At 51.3% G+C, this 17,343-nt stretch overlaps 1 protein-coding gene across 11 annotated transcripts in view; it reads right to left on the bottom strand.

Moving 5' to 3' along the window:
* Positions 1 to 3,065: 3,065 nt before the first annotated feature.
* LOC116955894 (lipase member H-like) overlaps positions 3,066 to 17,343 on the bottom strand; it is a 29,922-nt gene continuing 15,644 nt past the window's right edge. For 10 of the 11 annotated variants that reach the window (XM_076053804.1, XM_076053814.1, XM_076053811.1 and 7 more), the window contains 7 exons: positions 17,051 to 17,152; positions 15,983 to 16,072; positions 14,329 to 14,496; positions 10,505 to 10,594; positions 9,066 to 9,186; positions 7,700 to 7,885; positions 3,066 to 6,208 (listed from right to left, as the gene is read on the bottom strand). In XM_076053804.1, the coding sequence (XP_075909919.1) occupies positions 6,136 to 6,208; positions 7,700 to 7,885; positions 9,066 to 9,186; positions 10,505 to 10,594; positions 14,329 to 14,496; positions 15,983 to 16,072; positions 17,051 to 17,152 (830 nt within the window). In that variant the 3' untranslated portion in view covers positions 3,066 to 6,135. The remainder of the gene's footprint in view (positions 6,209 to 7,699; positions 7,886 to 9,065; positions 9,187 to 10,504; positions 10,595 to 14,328; positions 14,497 to 15,982; positions 16,073 to 17,050; positions 17,153 to 17,343) is intronic. The other variant, XM_076053810.1, reaches the window with a different exon arrangement.

Below are 17,343 nucleotides of genomic sequence, written 5' to 3'. Positions count from 1 at the left end.
ACACACTCAGGATCACACACACTCAGGTTCACACACACTCAGGACCACACACACACTCAGGACCACACACACAGGACCACACACACACTCAGGATCACACACACTCAGGTTCACACACACTCTCAGGACCACACACACTTAGGATCACCCACACTCAGGACCACACACACTCAGGATCACACACACACACAGGATCACACACACTCAGGATCAGACACACTCAGGACCACACACACACTCAGGATCCCACACACTCAGGATCGCACACACTCAGGACCACACACACTCAGGACCACACACACTCAGGACCACACACACTCAGGACCACACACACACTCAGGATCACACACACACACAGGACCACACTCAGGATCACACACACACACACAGGATCACACACTCAGGACCACACACACTCAGGACCACACACACACTCAGGACCACACACACACACAGGATCACACACACAGGACCACACACACTTAGGTTCACACACACTCAGGATCACACACACACTCAGGACCACACACACTGAAGACCACACACACACTCAGGACCACACACACACTGAGGATCACACACACTCAGGACCACACACACACTCAGGACCACACACACTCAGGACCACACACACGCAGGACCACACACACTCAGGACCACACACACTGAGGATCACACACACACTGAGGATCACACACACACACACTCAGGACCACACACACACTCAGGACCACACACACTCAGGACCACACACACTCAGGACCACACACACACTCAGAACCACACACACTCAGGACCACACACACACTCAGAACCACACACACTCAGGACCACACACACTCAGGATCACACACACTCAGGATCACACACACACACTCAGGATCACACACACACTCAGGATCACACACACACTCAGGACCACACACACACTGAGGATCACACACACACACTGAGGATCACACACACTCAGGACCACACACACACACAGGACCACACACACTCAGGACCACACACACACTCAGGACCACACACACTCAGGACCACACACACACTCAGGACCACATACACTGACACTGAGGATCACACACACTCAGGACCACACACACACACAGGACCACACACACTCAGGACCACACACACTCAGGACCACACACACTCAGGACCACACACACTCAGGACCACACACACACTCAGGACCACACACACACACTGAGGATCACACACACTCAGGACCACACACACACTCAGGACCACACAGGCACACGCGAGACGCAGGCGCGCGATTACAACGCTCAACGTTGTAATTGCTTTCGGCAAAAACACGAGTAAATATATATTTCGCCAAAAAACAAAATAAAATTTCGGATCAATGTTTCCCATTTCTGACCCCGTCACCCTGGATCAGCGAATATAATAAATTCGCCCGGGGCAATATTTTTAAAAGCGCTTTGTGTTGCTTATATAAGTACATAATTCGTAATAATGTATGTTGATTACCATATGAATCATCGGACCGGCAATGTATTAACCATTGTAATTTAAAATTTGACTTAAAGCTTTCGTGACTGCAGGAATTCACATTCTTGGTTCTTTCGGTTAAAGTCACGTTGAAGGGAAACAATAAAATAATGAAATATATTATAAGTAAATAAAATAAAAATATATTTCATTATTTTATTGTTTCCCTTCAACGTGACTTTACCGAAAGAGCCAATAATATGAATCACTGCATTCACGAAAGCTTTAAATCAAAATTTATTATTTTTGTCATTGTTATTTTCAATTTATTAATTTTTATTTTATTTGTATTATTTTTCTTTTCTTTAATTTGCTTAATTTTTATTTATTTTTGTTGTTGTTCTATTTACGTTACTTTACCGAAAGAACCAAGAATATTGTAATTTATACGGGTTCATATTCTTAGCTCTTTCGGTAAAGTCACGTTGAAGGGAAACAATACAATAATAAAATATATATAAAACAATAACAATTCTCACGACGTTTCGACCATAACACATATATTTTATTATTTTATATTTTATTATTTTGTTGTTTCCCTTCAACGTGACTTTACCGAAAGAACCAATAATATGAATCACTGCAGTCACGAAAGCTTTAAATCAAAATGTATTATTTTTGTCTTTGTTATTTTCAATTTATTAATTTTTATTTTATTTGTATCATTTTTATTTTATTTTATTTGCTTAATTTTTTTAGTTTATTTACGTTAATTTACCGAAAGAACCAAGAATATTCTAATTTATACGGGTTCATTAATCTCGGCCCCGCCCCCCACCCCCACCTTGTCACGTGACGGGGCACGCGAGTGACGTCATCGCATCTATCCCCCTCGACTTTGTGAACGAAACGGGAGAGGACTTCCCCAACGAATCTGTCGTGATTGTAAATGTTGTCGATTTGCTCTCCAACAGGCAACCGCTGTTGCTCATTCTTTGGGTCTTTCGGTAAAGTCACGTAGACAGGTTCGCAGAAAATAACAAGAAAAACTACCACGTTTCAATCGAAACACACAAATCGTCGTAGTATATTGTTTTTTTTTAGTTATTTTTTTTCGAACTTATCTACGTGACTTTACCGAAATATGAGAGAGAGAGACACACACTAACTACAAATATACAGCAGCAGCAGCAGGCATCAGGGGTCGGGGTTGAACCCACGACCTCCTGTACACCAGGCGAGGTAGTTAACATCTCCTAGCCATCGTGATGATGATGAGAGAGAGAGAGACACGCAAACTCCAAATATACAGCAGCAGCAGGCGTCAGGGTCTGGATCGAACCCACGACCTCCTGCACACCAGGCGAGGTAGTTAACATCTCCTAGCCACCGTGATGATGATGATGAGAGAGAGAGACACGCAAACTCCAAATATACAGCAGCAGGCGTCAGGGTCGGGATAGAACCCACGGCCTCCTGTACGTCAAGCGAAGTAGTTAACATCTGAGCAACATACAAAAGACGTCTTATAGCGGCATCTAGCGGTCAGTCCGGCGTACTGCGCGTGGCATCAATAAAATTACAAACAAGCCGACAAGCCAGAGCACTTAGTGAGCCTCATTTGTGTTTTTATTGAGATGATGATGATGATCAGACCGTGACAAGGGCTGTCTCTTCCTCCCTGCTGCCAGATCCTGCAGGCTGTTGCAGAGATGGTATTGACAACCCCATCTTGCAGTCTCATCATCACAATCATCACAATCATCATCACAATCATCAGCATGAGCGTCAGCAGCATCACGATCATCATCATCACAATCATCATCACGATCATCATCACCATCAGCAGCATCATCATTATCATCATCACCATAATTATCGTCATCACAATCATCATCTTCATTATCATCGTCATTATCATCATCATCACCATCATTATAATCATCATTATCATCACCATCAGCAGTATCATCATCATCAATATTATCATCATCACAATCATCACCATCATTACCACCATCAACACAATCATCGCAATCATCATTATCATTACATGTATATAAGCCGCTAGTAGTAATCTAGTATCAATCAGCTAGTGACAGTAAGCCAGTAGTAGTAAGCCTTTTGTGGTAAGCGGCGGTAAGCTAGCGGTGGTAGTAAGCTAGTGGTGGTAGTAAGCTAGTGGTGGTAGTAAGCTAGTGGTGGTAGTAAGCTAGCGGTGGTAGTAAGCTAATGGTGGTAGTAAGCTAGCGGTGGTAGTAAGCTAGTGGTGGTAGTAAGCTAGTGGTGATAATAAGCTAGTGGTGGTAGTAAGCTAGTGGTGGTAGTAAGCTAGCGGTGGTAGTAAGCTAGCGGTGGTAGTAAGCTAGCGGTGGTAGTAAGCTAGCGGTGGTAAGCTAGTGGTGGTAGTAAGCTAGCGGTGGTAGTAAACTAGTGGTGGTAGTAAGCTAATGGTGGTAGTAAGCTAGCGGTGGTAGTAAACTAGTGGTGGTAGTAAGCTAGTGGTGGTAGTAAGCTAGTGGTGGTAGTAAGCTAGCGGTGGTAGTAAGCTAGTGGTGGTAGTAAGCTAGCGGTGGTAGTAAGCTGGTGGTGGTAGTAAGCTAGTGGTGGTAGTAAGCTAGTGGTGGTAGTAAGCTAGCGGTGGTAGTAAGCTAGTGGTGGTAGTAAGCTAGCGGTGGTAGTAAGCTAGCGGTGGTAGTAAACTAGTGGTGGTAGTAAGCTAGTGGTGATAGTAAGCTAGCGGTGGTAGTAAGCTAGCGGTGGTAGTAAGCTAGCGGTGGTAGTAAGCTAGCGGTGGTAGTAAGCTAGTGGTGGTAGTAAGCTAGCGGTGGTAAGCTAGTGGTGGTAGTAAGCTAGCGGTGGTAGTAAACTAGTGGTGGTAGTAAGCTAGTGGTGATAGTAAGCTAGCGGTGGTAGTAAGCTAGTGGTGGTAGTAAGCTAGCAGTGGTTGTAAGCTACCGGTGATAGTAAGCTAGCGGTGGTAGTAAGCTAGTGGTGGTAGTAAGCTAGTGGTGGTAGTAAGCTAGTGATAGTAAGCTAGCGGTGGTAGTAAGCTAGTGGTGGTAGTAAGCTAGCGGTGGTAGTAAGCTAGCGGTGGTAGTAAGCTGGTGGTGGTAGTAAGCTAGCGGTGGTAGTAAGCTAGTGGTGATAGTAAGCTACCGGTGATAGTAAGCTAGTGGTGGTAGTAAGCTAGCTAGTGGTAGTAAGCTAGCGGTGGTAGTAAGCTAGTGGTGGTAGTAAGCTAGTGGTGGTAGTAAGCTATTGGTGGTAGTAAGCTACCGGTGGTAGTAAGCTAGCGGTGGTAGTAAGCTAGTGGTGGTAGTAAGCTAGCGGTGGTAGTAAGCTAGTGGTGGTAGTAAGCTAGTGGTGGTAGTAAGCTAGCGGTGGTAGTAAGCTATTGGTGGTAGTAAGCTACCGGTGGTAGTAAGCTAGCGGTGGTAGTAAGCTAGTGGTGGTAGTAAGCTAGTGGTGGTAGTAAGATAGTGGTGATAGTAAGCTAGTGGTGGTAGTAAGCTAGCGGTGGTAGTAAGCTAGTGGTGGTAGTAAGCTAGTGGTGGTAGTAAGCCAGTGGTGGTAGTAAGCTAGCGGTGGTAGTAAGCTATTGGTGGTAGTAAGCTACCGGTGGTAGTAAGCTAGCGGTGGTAGTAAGCTAGTGGTGGTAGTAAGCTAGTGGTGGTAGTAAGATAGTGGTGGTAGTAAGCCAGTGGTGGTAGTAAACTAGTGGTGGTAGTAAGCTAGTGGTGGTAGTAAGCTAGCGGTGGTAGTAAGCTGTTGGTGGTAGTAAGCTAGCGGTGGTAGTAAGCTAGTGGTGGTAGTAAGCTAGTGGTGATAGTAAGCTATTGGTGGTAGTAAGCTATCAGTGGCAGTACGCTATCAGTGGTAGTAAGCTAGCGGTGGTAGTAAGCTATCAGTGGTAGTAAGCTAGTGGTGGTAGTAAGCTAGTGGTGGTAGTAAGCTAGTGGTGGTAGTAAGCTAGCGGTGGTAGTAAACTATCAGTGGTAGTAAGCTAGTGGTGGTAGTAAGCTAGTGGTGGTAGTAAGCTAGCGGTGGTAGTAAGGACGGACAGACAGACACACGGACACACAGACAGACGGACGGACAGACAGACACGCGGACAGACACACAGACAGACACACAGATAGACGTTCACACAGACACACAGACAGACAGACAGACGGGCAGACAAACACGCGGACAGACAGACGGACAGACGGACAGACAGACGGACACACAGACAGACACACAGACAGACAGACACACGGACACACAGACAGACACACGGACACACAGACAGACACACGGACACACAGACAGACACGCGGACACACAGACAGACACACAGACAGACGGACACACAGACAGACGGACGGAGAGACAGACACGCGGACACACAGACGGACAGACAGACAGACACACAGACAGAAGGACGGACAGACAGACACACGGACACACAGACAGAAGGACGGACAGACAGACACGCGGACAGACACACAGACAGACACACAGATAGACGTTCACACAGACACACAGACAGACAGACAGACGGGCAGACAGACACGCGGACAGACAGACGGACAGACAGACAGACACACGGACAGACAGACACACAGACAGACAGACAGACGGACGGACAGACGGACAGAAGGACGGACAAGGCGGAGGGGGTCGCGACCCTCCCTAGCAGCGTGTCGCGGGGATCGCCAGCGCCTTGTCCTCCAGCAGCGTCGCAGCGCCCGTGCAGAAATATTCCCTGCGAGGGCAAAGACAAAGGTGCCCCGTGTAGTCCACGCAGGCCGCCGCAGGGGCAAGTGCCGGAGAGCCACAGACTCACACAGAGAGTCACAGACTCACACAGAGAGTCACAGACTCACACAGAGAGTCACAGACTCACACAGAGAACCACAGACTCACACAGAGAGTCACAGACTCACACAGAGAGTCACAGACTCACACACAGAACCACAGACTCACACAGAGAGTCACAGACTCACACAGAGAGTCACAGACTCACACAGAGAGTCACAGACTCACACACAGAGAGCCACAGACTCACACAGAGCCACAGACTCACGCAGAGAGCCACAGACTCACACACAGAGTCACAGACTCACGCACAGAGAGCCACAGACTCACACAGAGCCACAGACTCACGCACAGAGAGCCACAGACTCACGCAGAGAGCCACAGACTCACACACAGAGTCACAGACTCACACAGAGAGCCACAGACTCACACAGAGCCACAGACTCACGCAGAGAGCCACAGACTCACAGAGACAGAGCCACAGACTCACACGCACAGAACCACAGACTCACACAGAGAGCCACAGACTCACACAGAGAGTCACAGACTCATGTACAGAGCCACAGACTCACGCACAGAGCCACAGACTCACACAGAGAGCCACAGACTCACACAGAGAGCCACAGACTCACACTCACACAGAGAGCCACAGACTCACACAGAGAGCCACAGAATCATCTCCTAGCAACCGTGATGATGATGATGAGAGGGACACAAACTTCAAATATACAGCAGGCGTCAGGGTCAGGATCGCTCACTCTCCCTCTCATTCACTCTCTCATTCACTCCCTCTCTCACTTACCCCCTCTCTCACACACTCACCCCCTCACTCTCTCACCCCCCCCCCCCCACTCTCCCACTCACTCTCTCACTCACTCTCTCACTCTCTCACTCACTCTCTCACTCACTCACTCTCTCACTCTCTCACTCACTCTCTCACTCACTCACTCTCTCACTCTCTCACTCACTCTCTCACTCACTCACTCTCTCACTCTCTCACTCACTCTCTCACTCACTCACTCTCTCACTCACTCTCTCACTCACTCTCTCACTCACCCACTCACCCACTCACTCACTCTCTCACTCTCTCACTCACCCACGCTCTCACCCACTCTCTCACTCACTCTCTCACCCCCTCACTCTCTCACTCACACACTCACTCACCCACTCACTCACTCTCTCACTCTCTCACTCACCCACGCTCTCACCCACTCTCTCACTCACTCTCTCACCCCCTCACTCTCTCACACACTCACTCTCTCACTCACCCCCCCCACTCTCTCACTCTCTCACTCACCCCCCCACTCTCTCACTCTCTCACTCACTTACTCACTCTCTCACTCAGTCTCTCACTCACTCACTCTCTCACTTACCCACTCACCCACTCACCCCCTCACTCTCTCGCTCACCATCTCACCCTTCCCCCCCGCCCGCTCACCGGGCACCGCGGCGAGGGATGACCGACAGCTGCAGTCTACGCACGGCCAGGCTGGCGCCTCGCCGGTAGCGGTGCCGCACGCCGGCCCGGCCAAAGGTGGCGAGGACCGCGCCGACGTCACCGGGATCCGAGTCCACCGCCACCACGCGGAGCACCGAGTCGCCACGGCCGAACCACAGCGGGGAGCTGGGGGGGGGGGGGGCAGGGGCCGGGGAAGAGTAGGCCAAATACGCTCTCTGCAGCTCGCTCCTAGTGGGGCTGCCCTCGCCTGGTGTACAGGAGGTTCGTGGGTTCCATCCCGACGCCTGCTGCTGCTGTATATTTGGAGTTTGCGTGTCTCTCTGATCATCATCATCATCACGGTGGCTAGGAGATGTTAACTACCTCGCCTGGTATGCAGGAGGTCGTGGGTTCCATCCGAACCCTGACGCCTGCTGCTGTATATTTGGAGTTTGCGTGTCTCTCTCTTTCTCTCATCATCATCATCAGCACGGTGGCTAGGAGATGTTAACTACCTCGCCTGGTGTACAGGAAGTTCGTGGGTTCGATCCCGACCCTGACGATGCCTGCTGCTGCTGCTGTATATGTGTAGTCTGTGTGTGTGTCTCTCTCTCTCCCCGTGGTCGCGTGGATTTTTCTCGGGGCCCTGCAGCTTTTTCCCCTCCACATTGAGAATCATCATCAGCATCACCACCACGCATTCAGAGGATCTGTCGACTGCTATGAATGTCCACGTGATGATGACGACTTGGTTGAGCTATCGTTAGGGATGGCCAGCTCGCTTCTGGAATAGAGTTACATAACTCAGTGGGACCTTGCCTGGTAACATTAACAAAAAACACAATAGTTTAGTTTTAGTTTGAATAGTTCAGACAATCAAAAACACAAAGATCCCTGCTCTAACTGTTGGGGCAAGTGCTGATCGCACTGCTGTTAGCACTTGGCTACACCGGGAGTGTCGGTGTCTTTGTATGTGAATGTGTGAGTGAGTGTGTGTGGGTGGGTGAGTGTGTGGGTAAGTGTGTGTGTGTGTGGGTGAGTGTGTGGGTGAGTGTGTGTGTGGGTGAGTGTGTGGGTGAGTGGGTGAGTGAGTGTGTGAGTGTGTGAGTGAGTGGGTGATTGAGTGGGTGAGTGAGTGAGTGGGTGGGTGAGTGGGTGAGTGAGTGAGTGGGTGAGTGAGTGAATAAGTGAATGAGTGGGTGGGTGAGTGAGTGGGTGAGTGGGTTAAAGAGTGGGTGAGTGAGTGAGTGGGTGAGTGAGTGGGTGGGTGAGTGAGTGAGTGAGTGAATGGGTGAGTGGGTTAAAGAGTAGGTGAGTGAGTGAGTGGGTGAGTGGGTGAGTGGGTGAGTGGGTAGTTGCCACTCACCTCGACAGGTGAGTGAGTGAGGTGACGTGATTCGCCCCCACCAGACGGAGGGACAAGTAGCCACTCACCCCGCTCCACCACTCCTCACCCCCCACGCTCACCTCTACCTCGTAGTAGACGGCTGGGACAACAACAACAACATCAACAACAACATCATCATCTACAACAACATCATCAACAACATCAACAACATCATCAACAACAACAACAACATCATCAACAACATCAACAACAACATCATCAACAACATCAAAAACAACATCAACAACATCATCTACAACAACATCATCAACAACATCAACAACATCATCAACAACAACAACATCATCAACAACATCAACAACAACATCATCAACAACATCAAAAACAACATCAACAACATCATCTACAACAACATCATCAACAACATCAACAAAAACGTCATCAACAACATCAAGAACAACATCAAAAACAACATCAACAACATCATCTACAACAACATCAAGAACAACAACATCAATAAAAACAACAACTACATCAACAACGTTGACCATGAACCACATCAACAACAACTGCAACAACAACATCATCAACAAAATAAACAACATCAACAACAACATCATCATCTACAACAACATCATCAACAACAACAACAACATCATCAACAACAACTACATCAACAACGTTGACCATGAACCACATCAACAACAACAACATAAAAAAAAACATCAACAACATCGACAACTGCAACAACAAAATCATCAGCAACATCATCAGCAACATCATCAGCAACTTCAACAACAACAACAAACTCATCAACAACATCAACAACAACATCAACAACAAGGGGGTTGGGGGAGGGGTGGGGGTAAGGGGGGGGTGTTGGGGGGAGGAGCGGGGTTGTGGGGGGTTGGGGTAGTTGGGGGGTAGGGGTGGGGGGTGTTGGGGGCGGGGCTAGGGGTGTGTGTTGGGGGGGCGGGGCAAGGGGGTGTGTGTTGTGTGGGCGTGGCTAGGGGTGTGTGTTGGGGGGGCGGGGCTAGGGGTTGTGTTGGGGGGGGCGGGGCTAGGGGTGTGTGTTGGGGGGGCGGGGCTAGGGAGGTGTGGGTGGGCGTGGCTAGGGGTGTGTGTTGGGGGGGCGGGGCTAGGGAGGTGTGTGTGGGCGTGGCTAGGGGTGTGTGTTGGGGGGGCGGGGCTAGGGAGGTGTGTGTGGGCGTGGCTAGGGGTGTGTGTTGGGGGGGCGGGGCTAGGGAGGTGTGGGTGGGCGGGGCTAGGGGTGTGTGTTGGGGGGGCGGGGCTAGGGAGGTGTGTGGGCGTGGCAAGGGGTGTGTGTTGGGGGGGCGGGGCTAGGGAGGTGTGTGGGCGTGGCTAGGGGTGTGTGTTGGGGGGGCGGGGCTAGGGAGGTGTGTGTGGGCGTGGCTAGGGAGGTGTGTGGGCGTGGCTAGGGGTGTGTGAGTGCTCACCACAGAAGGGTGAGGTGCTGGAGGTCTCTGCGTAGGCGACCACTCCGCTGAAGTTGACTCGCGGGGGCAGCCACCGCTCTGCCCAGTAGCCTGCGGGGGAGGGGGGGTCACGTGGGAGGGGGGGTCACGTGGGAGGGGGTCACGAGGGAGGGGGGGGTCACGTGGGAGGGGGTCACGGGAGAGGGGGTCATGGGAGAGGGGGGTCACGGGAGAAGGGGGTCACGTGGGAGGGGGGGCACGTGGGAGGGGGGGCACGTGGGAGGGGGTCACGAGGGAGGGGGGTCATGGGGGAGGGGTCACGAGGGAGGGGGTCACGTGGGAGGGGGTCACGGGGGAGGGGTCACGAGGGAGGGGGTCACGTGAGAGGGGGGTCACGGGGTAGGGCATCACGGGGGAGGGGGTCACGGGGGAGGGGGTCACGTGGGAGGGGGTCACGTGGGAGGGTGTCCCGCAGGAGGGGGTCACGGGGAGGGGGTCACGTGGGAGGGGGATCCCGATGGGGTCCCGCACGTGTGTGCAAGGGGTTAGACAGCAGTGAATAGAACATGACGATGATGATTCAGGTATCAATGACAATGATCACGATGTGTGAGAGTGTGTATGTAAGAGTGAGAGTGTGTGTGTGTAAGGGTGTACACACAGGACCCCATTCCAACCTAAAGTGGCCTGGTCTCAGTTATCTGATGAAAGTTGCAAGCGAGAATTTCATCATCGCCTGTGGCTGGGATTGGCATCGTCCCCCACTCCTCCTGATGTCGAGGGTAAATGGGCGAGGTTTAGGACTGTCACTCATGCAGCTGCATTGGCTGCTTTGGGTTCGCGGTCCAAACCTACCCAGAGACCGTGGCTGACAGAGGAGGTGTTCAGGATGGTTGAGAAAAAGCGACAGGCCCACTGTCATCGGCTACAGAATCCCACGTCAGAGAATGAGGAGGCTTACCGTAGCCTTCGCTGGGAGGTTCGGAGAGCCGTGAGGCGCTGCAAGGATGGGTGGTGGTCGCGGGTTGCTGAGGAGATGGAGTCTGCCTCAGTTGCCCGCGATCACAAATCTCTATTTAACTCCATCAAAAATGTAACCTTCAGTGCCACACCTATTACCATCATTAGGGGAAAAAACGGTGATCCAATCTCCGACCCCCAGGAACAGGTTCGCAGATTTGCTGAGCATTTCTGTGAGGTCCTGGGGGAGGGAAAATCCCTCAGCCAGGAAAACATCGTGGCACAAAGTGAGGATGACCCTGCTGAGGCTGCGGTGCCTCAAATATTGGAAGAAGTCACCCCCTGTGAGTGGCTGGCTGAGGTACCATCTGTTGAGGAAGTACTGAAGGCGATCCGGAGTCTAAGACCAGGAAAGGCACCGGGCAGAGATGATCTCCCAAGCGAAATGCTGAGGGAGGGTGGCGTTTGTGCACAGACTGCTCTATATGACATCATAACAACAGTCTGGACCACTGGACGGGTTCCGCAGGATTGGAAGGATGCCCTGGTGGTCCCCCTCTTTAAGAAGGGGGACCGCACAAAATGTAACAACTACAGGAGCATCTCACTCCTCAGTCTGCAAGGAAAGGTCCTGGCAAGGATTATTCAACATCGCCTTGCCAGGCACGCTGAGGAGAGGCTTGCGGAGCCACAATGCGGTTTCAGGAAAGGGCGGTCCTGCACAGATGCCATATTTTCTGTCCGTCTGCTAGAGCAGAGGTGTAGGGAATTCCAGCAAGACCTACATCTCTGCTTTATTGGCCTGGTCAAGGCCTATGATACCATCAGTAGGCCTGGACTCTGGGTTGTTCTTCGTGCTTGTGGAGTACCTGACCCTCTGCTCACGATCATTAAGGACCTTCATGATGGTAAGCGAGCCCGGGTAAAACTACGTGGCCGGGAGTCGGAGCCATTCCCTGTACACCTTGGGGTGCGACAGGGATGTCCTCTGGCTCCCACATTATTTAACATCTATTTTGACCACGTGGTTCGTGAAGCCTTCAATAGCTGTACCGGGGGAATCTCCATATGGTAGAGATATAATGGGAGGCTGATCGATGCCCGGGTGCGGGCAAGGGATGGCTCCCTATTGCTCAACCACGTTATGTATGCCGATGATTTGGTAATAGCTGCTCATTCAGAGGAGGAGTTGGAGACGCTGCTGCTGAGACTGGAGCGTGCCACTAAGAGATGGGGCCTTACCATCAGCCCCACCAAAACTAAGCACCTGCTTAGGTATTTTGTACCATCGGACACTCCACCCCCACAACTCCCAATCGGTGATGGGGCAGTTGTGGAGAGAGTGGAGAGTTTCCGATAACTGGGCAGTGTGCTTATGACCGGCTCCAGTTTAACAGCAGAGGTCTCACTCCGAATTAGTCGAGCGGCAATATATTTTCATCGGTTGCGTAACGCTGTGTGGAAGCTACTTAGTCTGTCGCTCCGCACTAAGCTTCAGGTCTTCTCGGCCACGGTTATTCCCTCCCTTCTCTACGCTTGCAAAACGTGGACCCCCCTAATGGAACATCTTCGCCAGTTAGAAACATTTAGGCTGGCTTGCCTACGATCCATCCTAGGTTTAACCAGACTGGATTGTGTGAGGAGCTCACAAATCCTTGAAAGATCTGGGCAAGGTCCCATCGGTGAGCTCCTCCGGTGGGCAAGGCTGCGATGGCTGGGTCATGTAGCCCGCATGCCCAGCCACCGCATGCCGAAACAGCTTTTGTTCGGCCGGATTGAGGGGGCTAAGCAGGCACGGCACGGGCTAGAGAAGAGATGGAGTGATGTGGTAGAGGAGGACGTGGAGCTGAGTGGACTTGCCGATGACTGGTACCAGCGGTGTCAAGATCGGCCTCTGTGGAGGAGGCTCGTGAAGGATGCTACTAGGCAGTTGGAGGTAGTCCCCCTCCAACAACAACGGAGGGCGGAGGAGCGACGCTCACAACAACGAGCGGAGCGCCGGGTGGCTAAAGCACAGCAGGTTGGCACAGTAGGGGGCACAGGTGGTGCATCAGCCAGTCATCTCAGTCAGTCGACCCGTGGCACTTGGGTCTGCCCCGTGACCTCCTGCCCGCGGGCGTTCGACACTTCACGTGGCATCAAGGTGCACATGGCCTGGCACAAGCGTCATGGTGACGTCACCGCCACTTACTGGGGAATGGCGGTTGTTGTTGAGAGTGTGTGTGTAAGTGTGATGTGTGTGTGTGTAAGAGTGTGTGTGTGTGATGTGTGTGTGATGTGTGTGTGTGTGATGTGTGTGATGTGTGTGTGATGTGTGTGTGCTGTGTGTGGTGTGTGGTGTGTGATGTGTTTCTGTGTGATGTGTGTGTGATATGTGTGTGATGTGTGTGATGTGTGTGTGATGTCTGTGTGATGTGTGTGTGTGATGTGTGTGTGTGTGATGTGTGTGTGTGTGATGTGTGTGTGATGTGTGTGTGTGATGTGTGTGTGATGTGTGTGTGATGTGTATGTGGTGTGTGATGGGATGTGTGTGTGTGTGTGATGTATGTGATGTGTGTGATGTGTGTGCTGTGTGTGTGATGTGTGTGATGTGTGTGTGTGATGTGTGTGACGTGTGTGATGTGTGATGTGTGTGATGTGTGTGTATGTGTGATGTGTGTGATGTGTGTGATGTGTGTGATGTGTGTGTGATGTGTGATGTGTGTGATGTGTGTGATGTGTGATGTGTGTGTGATGTGTGTGATGTGTGTATGATGTGATGTATGATGTATGATGTGTGTGATGTGTGTGTGTGATGTGTGTGATGTGTGATGTGTGTGTGATGTGTGTGATGTATATGTATGATGTGACGTGATGTATGATGTGTGATGTGTGATGGGTCTCACCGAGCACGGGGCAGGCCCCGATGGGTCCGACGTCGCAGTCGGAGCAGAGTCCCTGCCGCAGGGCCTCCCGCGACTCGCAGGGGAAGCCGATCGTGCTGCACGGCGCTCGCATCGACGCTAGGAAGAAGAACGATGATCGTTGGTGGTCGCAGATCACGAACTCCTTGCCTGGCGCACAGACACAAAGGTGCCCCCGGCCCACATCTGTAGCCTCGGCAGACTGTTGGGGGCAAGTGGCGTTGGCGAGTTTTCAGTTTTCACTCGCGAGGTGTGGAGCCCTGTGGGCCGCGCGGCTCTTGACTCCGGTGCAACCGCAACAAACAAAAACACGACCCAAGGGACCTCTTAATGTGACCCCAGACGCAACAGAGAAATCCAGCAAAGCCTTCCAGCGGTGTCCCCGATGCACAGAGCAACACGCGGTCATTCGCATGTAGTATACTAGTACAGCACTAGTGTATAGTGTAGTGTATAGTGTAGTGTATAGTGTAGTGTATAGTGTAGTATACTAGTACAGCACTAGTGTATAGTGTAGTGTATAGTGTAGTGTATATTGTAGTATACAAATACAGGACTAGTGTATAGTGTAGTGTATAGTGTAGTTTATAGTGTAGTATACTAGTACAGCACTAGTGTATAGTGTAGTGTATAGTGTAGTGTATAGTGTAGTATACTAGTACACCACTAGTGTGTAGTGTAGTGTATAGTGTAGTGTATAGTGTAGTATACTAGTACAGCACTAGTGTATAGTGTAGTGTATAGTGTAGTGTATAGTGTAGTATACAAGTACAGCACTAGTGTATAGTGTAGTGTATAGTGTAGTATACTAGTACAGCACTAGCGTATAGTGTAGTGTATAGTGTAGTGTATATTGTAGTATACAAATACAGCACTAGTGTATAGTGTAGTGTATAGTGTAGTTTATAGTGTAGTATACTAGTACAGCACTAGTGTATAGTGTAGTGTATAGTGTAGTATACTAGTACACCACTAGTGTGTAGTGTAGTGTATAGTGTAGTGTATAGTGTAGTATACTAGTACAGCACTAGTGTATAGTGTAGTGTATAGTGTAGTGTATAGTGTAGTATACAAGTACAGCACTAGTGTATAGTGTAGTGTATAGTGTAGTGTATAGTGTAGTATACTAGTACAGCACTAGTGTATAGTGTAGTGTATAGTGTAGTATACTAGTACAGCACTAGTGTATAATGTAGTGTATAGTGTAGTGTATAGTGTAGTATACAAGTACAGCACTAGTGTATAGTGTAGTGTATAGTGTAGTGTATAGTGTAGTATACTAGTACAGCACTAGTGTATAGTGTAGTGTATAGTGTAGTATACTAGTACAGCACTAGTGTATAGTGTAGTGTATAGTGTAGTGTATAGTGTAGTATACTAGTACAGCACTAGTGTATAGTGTAGTGTATAGTGTAGTATACTAGTACAGCACTAGTGTATAGTGTAGTGTATGGTATAGTGTATAGTGTAGTGTATAGTGTAGTGTATAGTGTAGTGTATAGTGTAGTGTATAGTGTAGTGTATAGTGTAGTGTATAGTAGTGTAGTGTATAGTGTAGTGTATAGTGTAGTGCATAGTGTCGTGTCCAACAGCTCGGAGCCGCCCAGTTGCCCGTGCCGGTGAGTGGACCCCTCACCCTGGAGGATGGTTTTGGGGCAGCCTGGCTGGTCTTCACCGCCGTTGACATAGAAGTCCACGTGGCCGACCGACGCTTTGATACCGAACACTGCCCGGAGAGAGAGAGATAGAGAGAGGGGTGGGCGGGGTCTAACACAAAGGTCAAGGCAAAGGTGACCTCCACCCAGGTAGCCTGGGACCGGTGCGCCGAGCAGTTCTGCGATGGATCGGACCGGAAGCGGAGGGCGATTGTTCTTGTGGAGCGCAGGACGGGATCCGTCAGGCGGAGCGCTGGGCGGGAGAGGCATTCCGCTCGCCGTGTGTCTCCACGTGTGTCTCCACGTGTGTCTCCCCCGTGTGTCTCCGCGTGTGTCTCCACGTGTGTCTCCACGTGTCCCCCTGTCCTCGTGTGTCTCCACGTGTGTCTCCACGTGTGTCTCCACGTGTGTCTCCCCCGTGTGTCTCCACGTGTGTCTCCACGTGTCTCCACGTGTCTCCACGTGTCCCCCTGTCTCCACGTGTCCCCCTGTCTCCACGTGTCCCACTGTCCCCACTATCCCCGTGTCTCCCTGTCCTCGTGTCCACCTGTGTCTCCCCGTGTCCCCGTGTCTCTCTGTCCCCACTGTCGGTGTCGCTGTGGTAGACGTCCACGAATCCCGTGTCCCCGTGCCCCCGTGTGTCTCCACGTGTCCCCCTGTCCCCGTGTGTCTCCCCGTGTGTCTCCACGTGTGTCTCCACGTGTCCCCCTGTCTCCACGTGTCCCCCTGTCCTCGTGTGTCTCCCCCTGTCCCCGTGTGTCTCCCCGTGTCCCCGTGTCTCTCTGTCCCCACTGTCGGTGTCGCTGTGGTAGACGTCCACGAATCCGGCGTCCCCGTGTCCCCATGTCCCCGTGTCCCCGTGTGTCTCCACGTGTGTCTCCACGTGTCTCCACGTGGCCCCCTGTCCCCGTGTCCCTGTCCCCGTGTCTCCGTGTGTCTCCCCCTGTCCACGTGTGTCTCCGCGTGTCCCCCTGTCCCCGTGTGTCTCCCCGTGTGTCTCCCCCTGTCCCCGTGTGTCTCCACGTGTCCCCGTGTCCCCGTGTCCCCACTGTCGGTGTCGCTGTGGTAGACGTCCACGAATCCGGCGTCCGTGTGGTCCAGGCGATCGTCGGCGTTCCGATCCTCAAACTCGGGGCCTGCGGCATCCAGCGCTGCGGCAGACACGGGGGGAGACAAAGGCGGACGGGGGGGGAGACAAAGGTCGGACAGCGACCAGCGGACACAAAAAAACAAAGATCCCCCGTGTAGCCTCGACAGACTGTAGGGGCAAGTGCTGTTAGCGAGTAGCAGCACCTGTGACACACAGACAAAGACAAAGATCCCCCGTGTAGCCTCGACAGAC

The sequence above is a fragment of the Petromyzon marinus genome, chromosome 62 (genome assembly GCF_048934315.1).
Source record: "Petromyzon marinus isolate PM22_M1 ecotype Great Lakes invasive population chromosome 62, UKy_Petmar_22M1.pri1.0, whole genome shotgun sequence".
NCBI lineage: Eukaryota > Metazoa > Chordata > Hyperoartia > Petromyzontiformes > Petromyzontidae > Petromyzon > Petromyzon marinus.
Note: the sequence above shows the minus strand (reverse complement) of the source record. Positions and strands in the feature narration are given on the sequence as shown.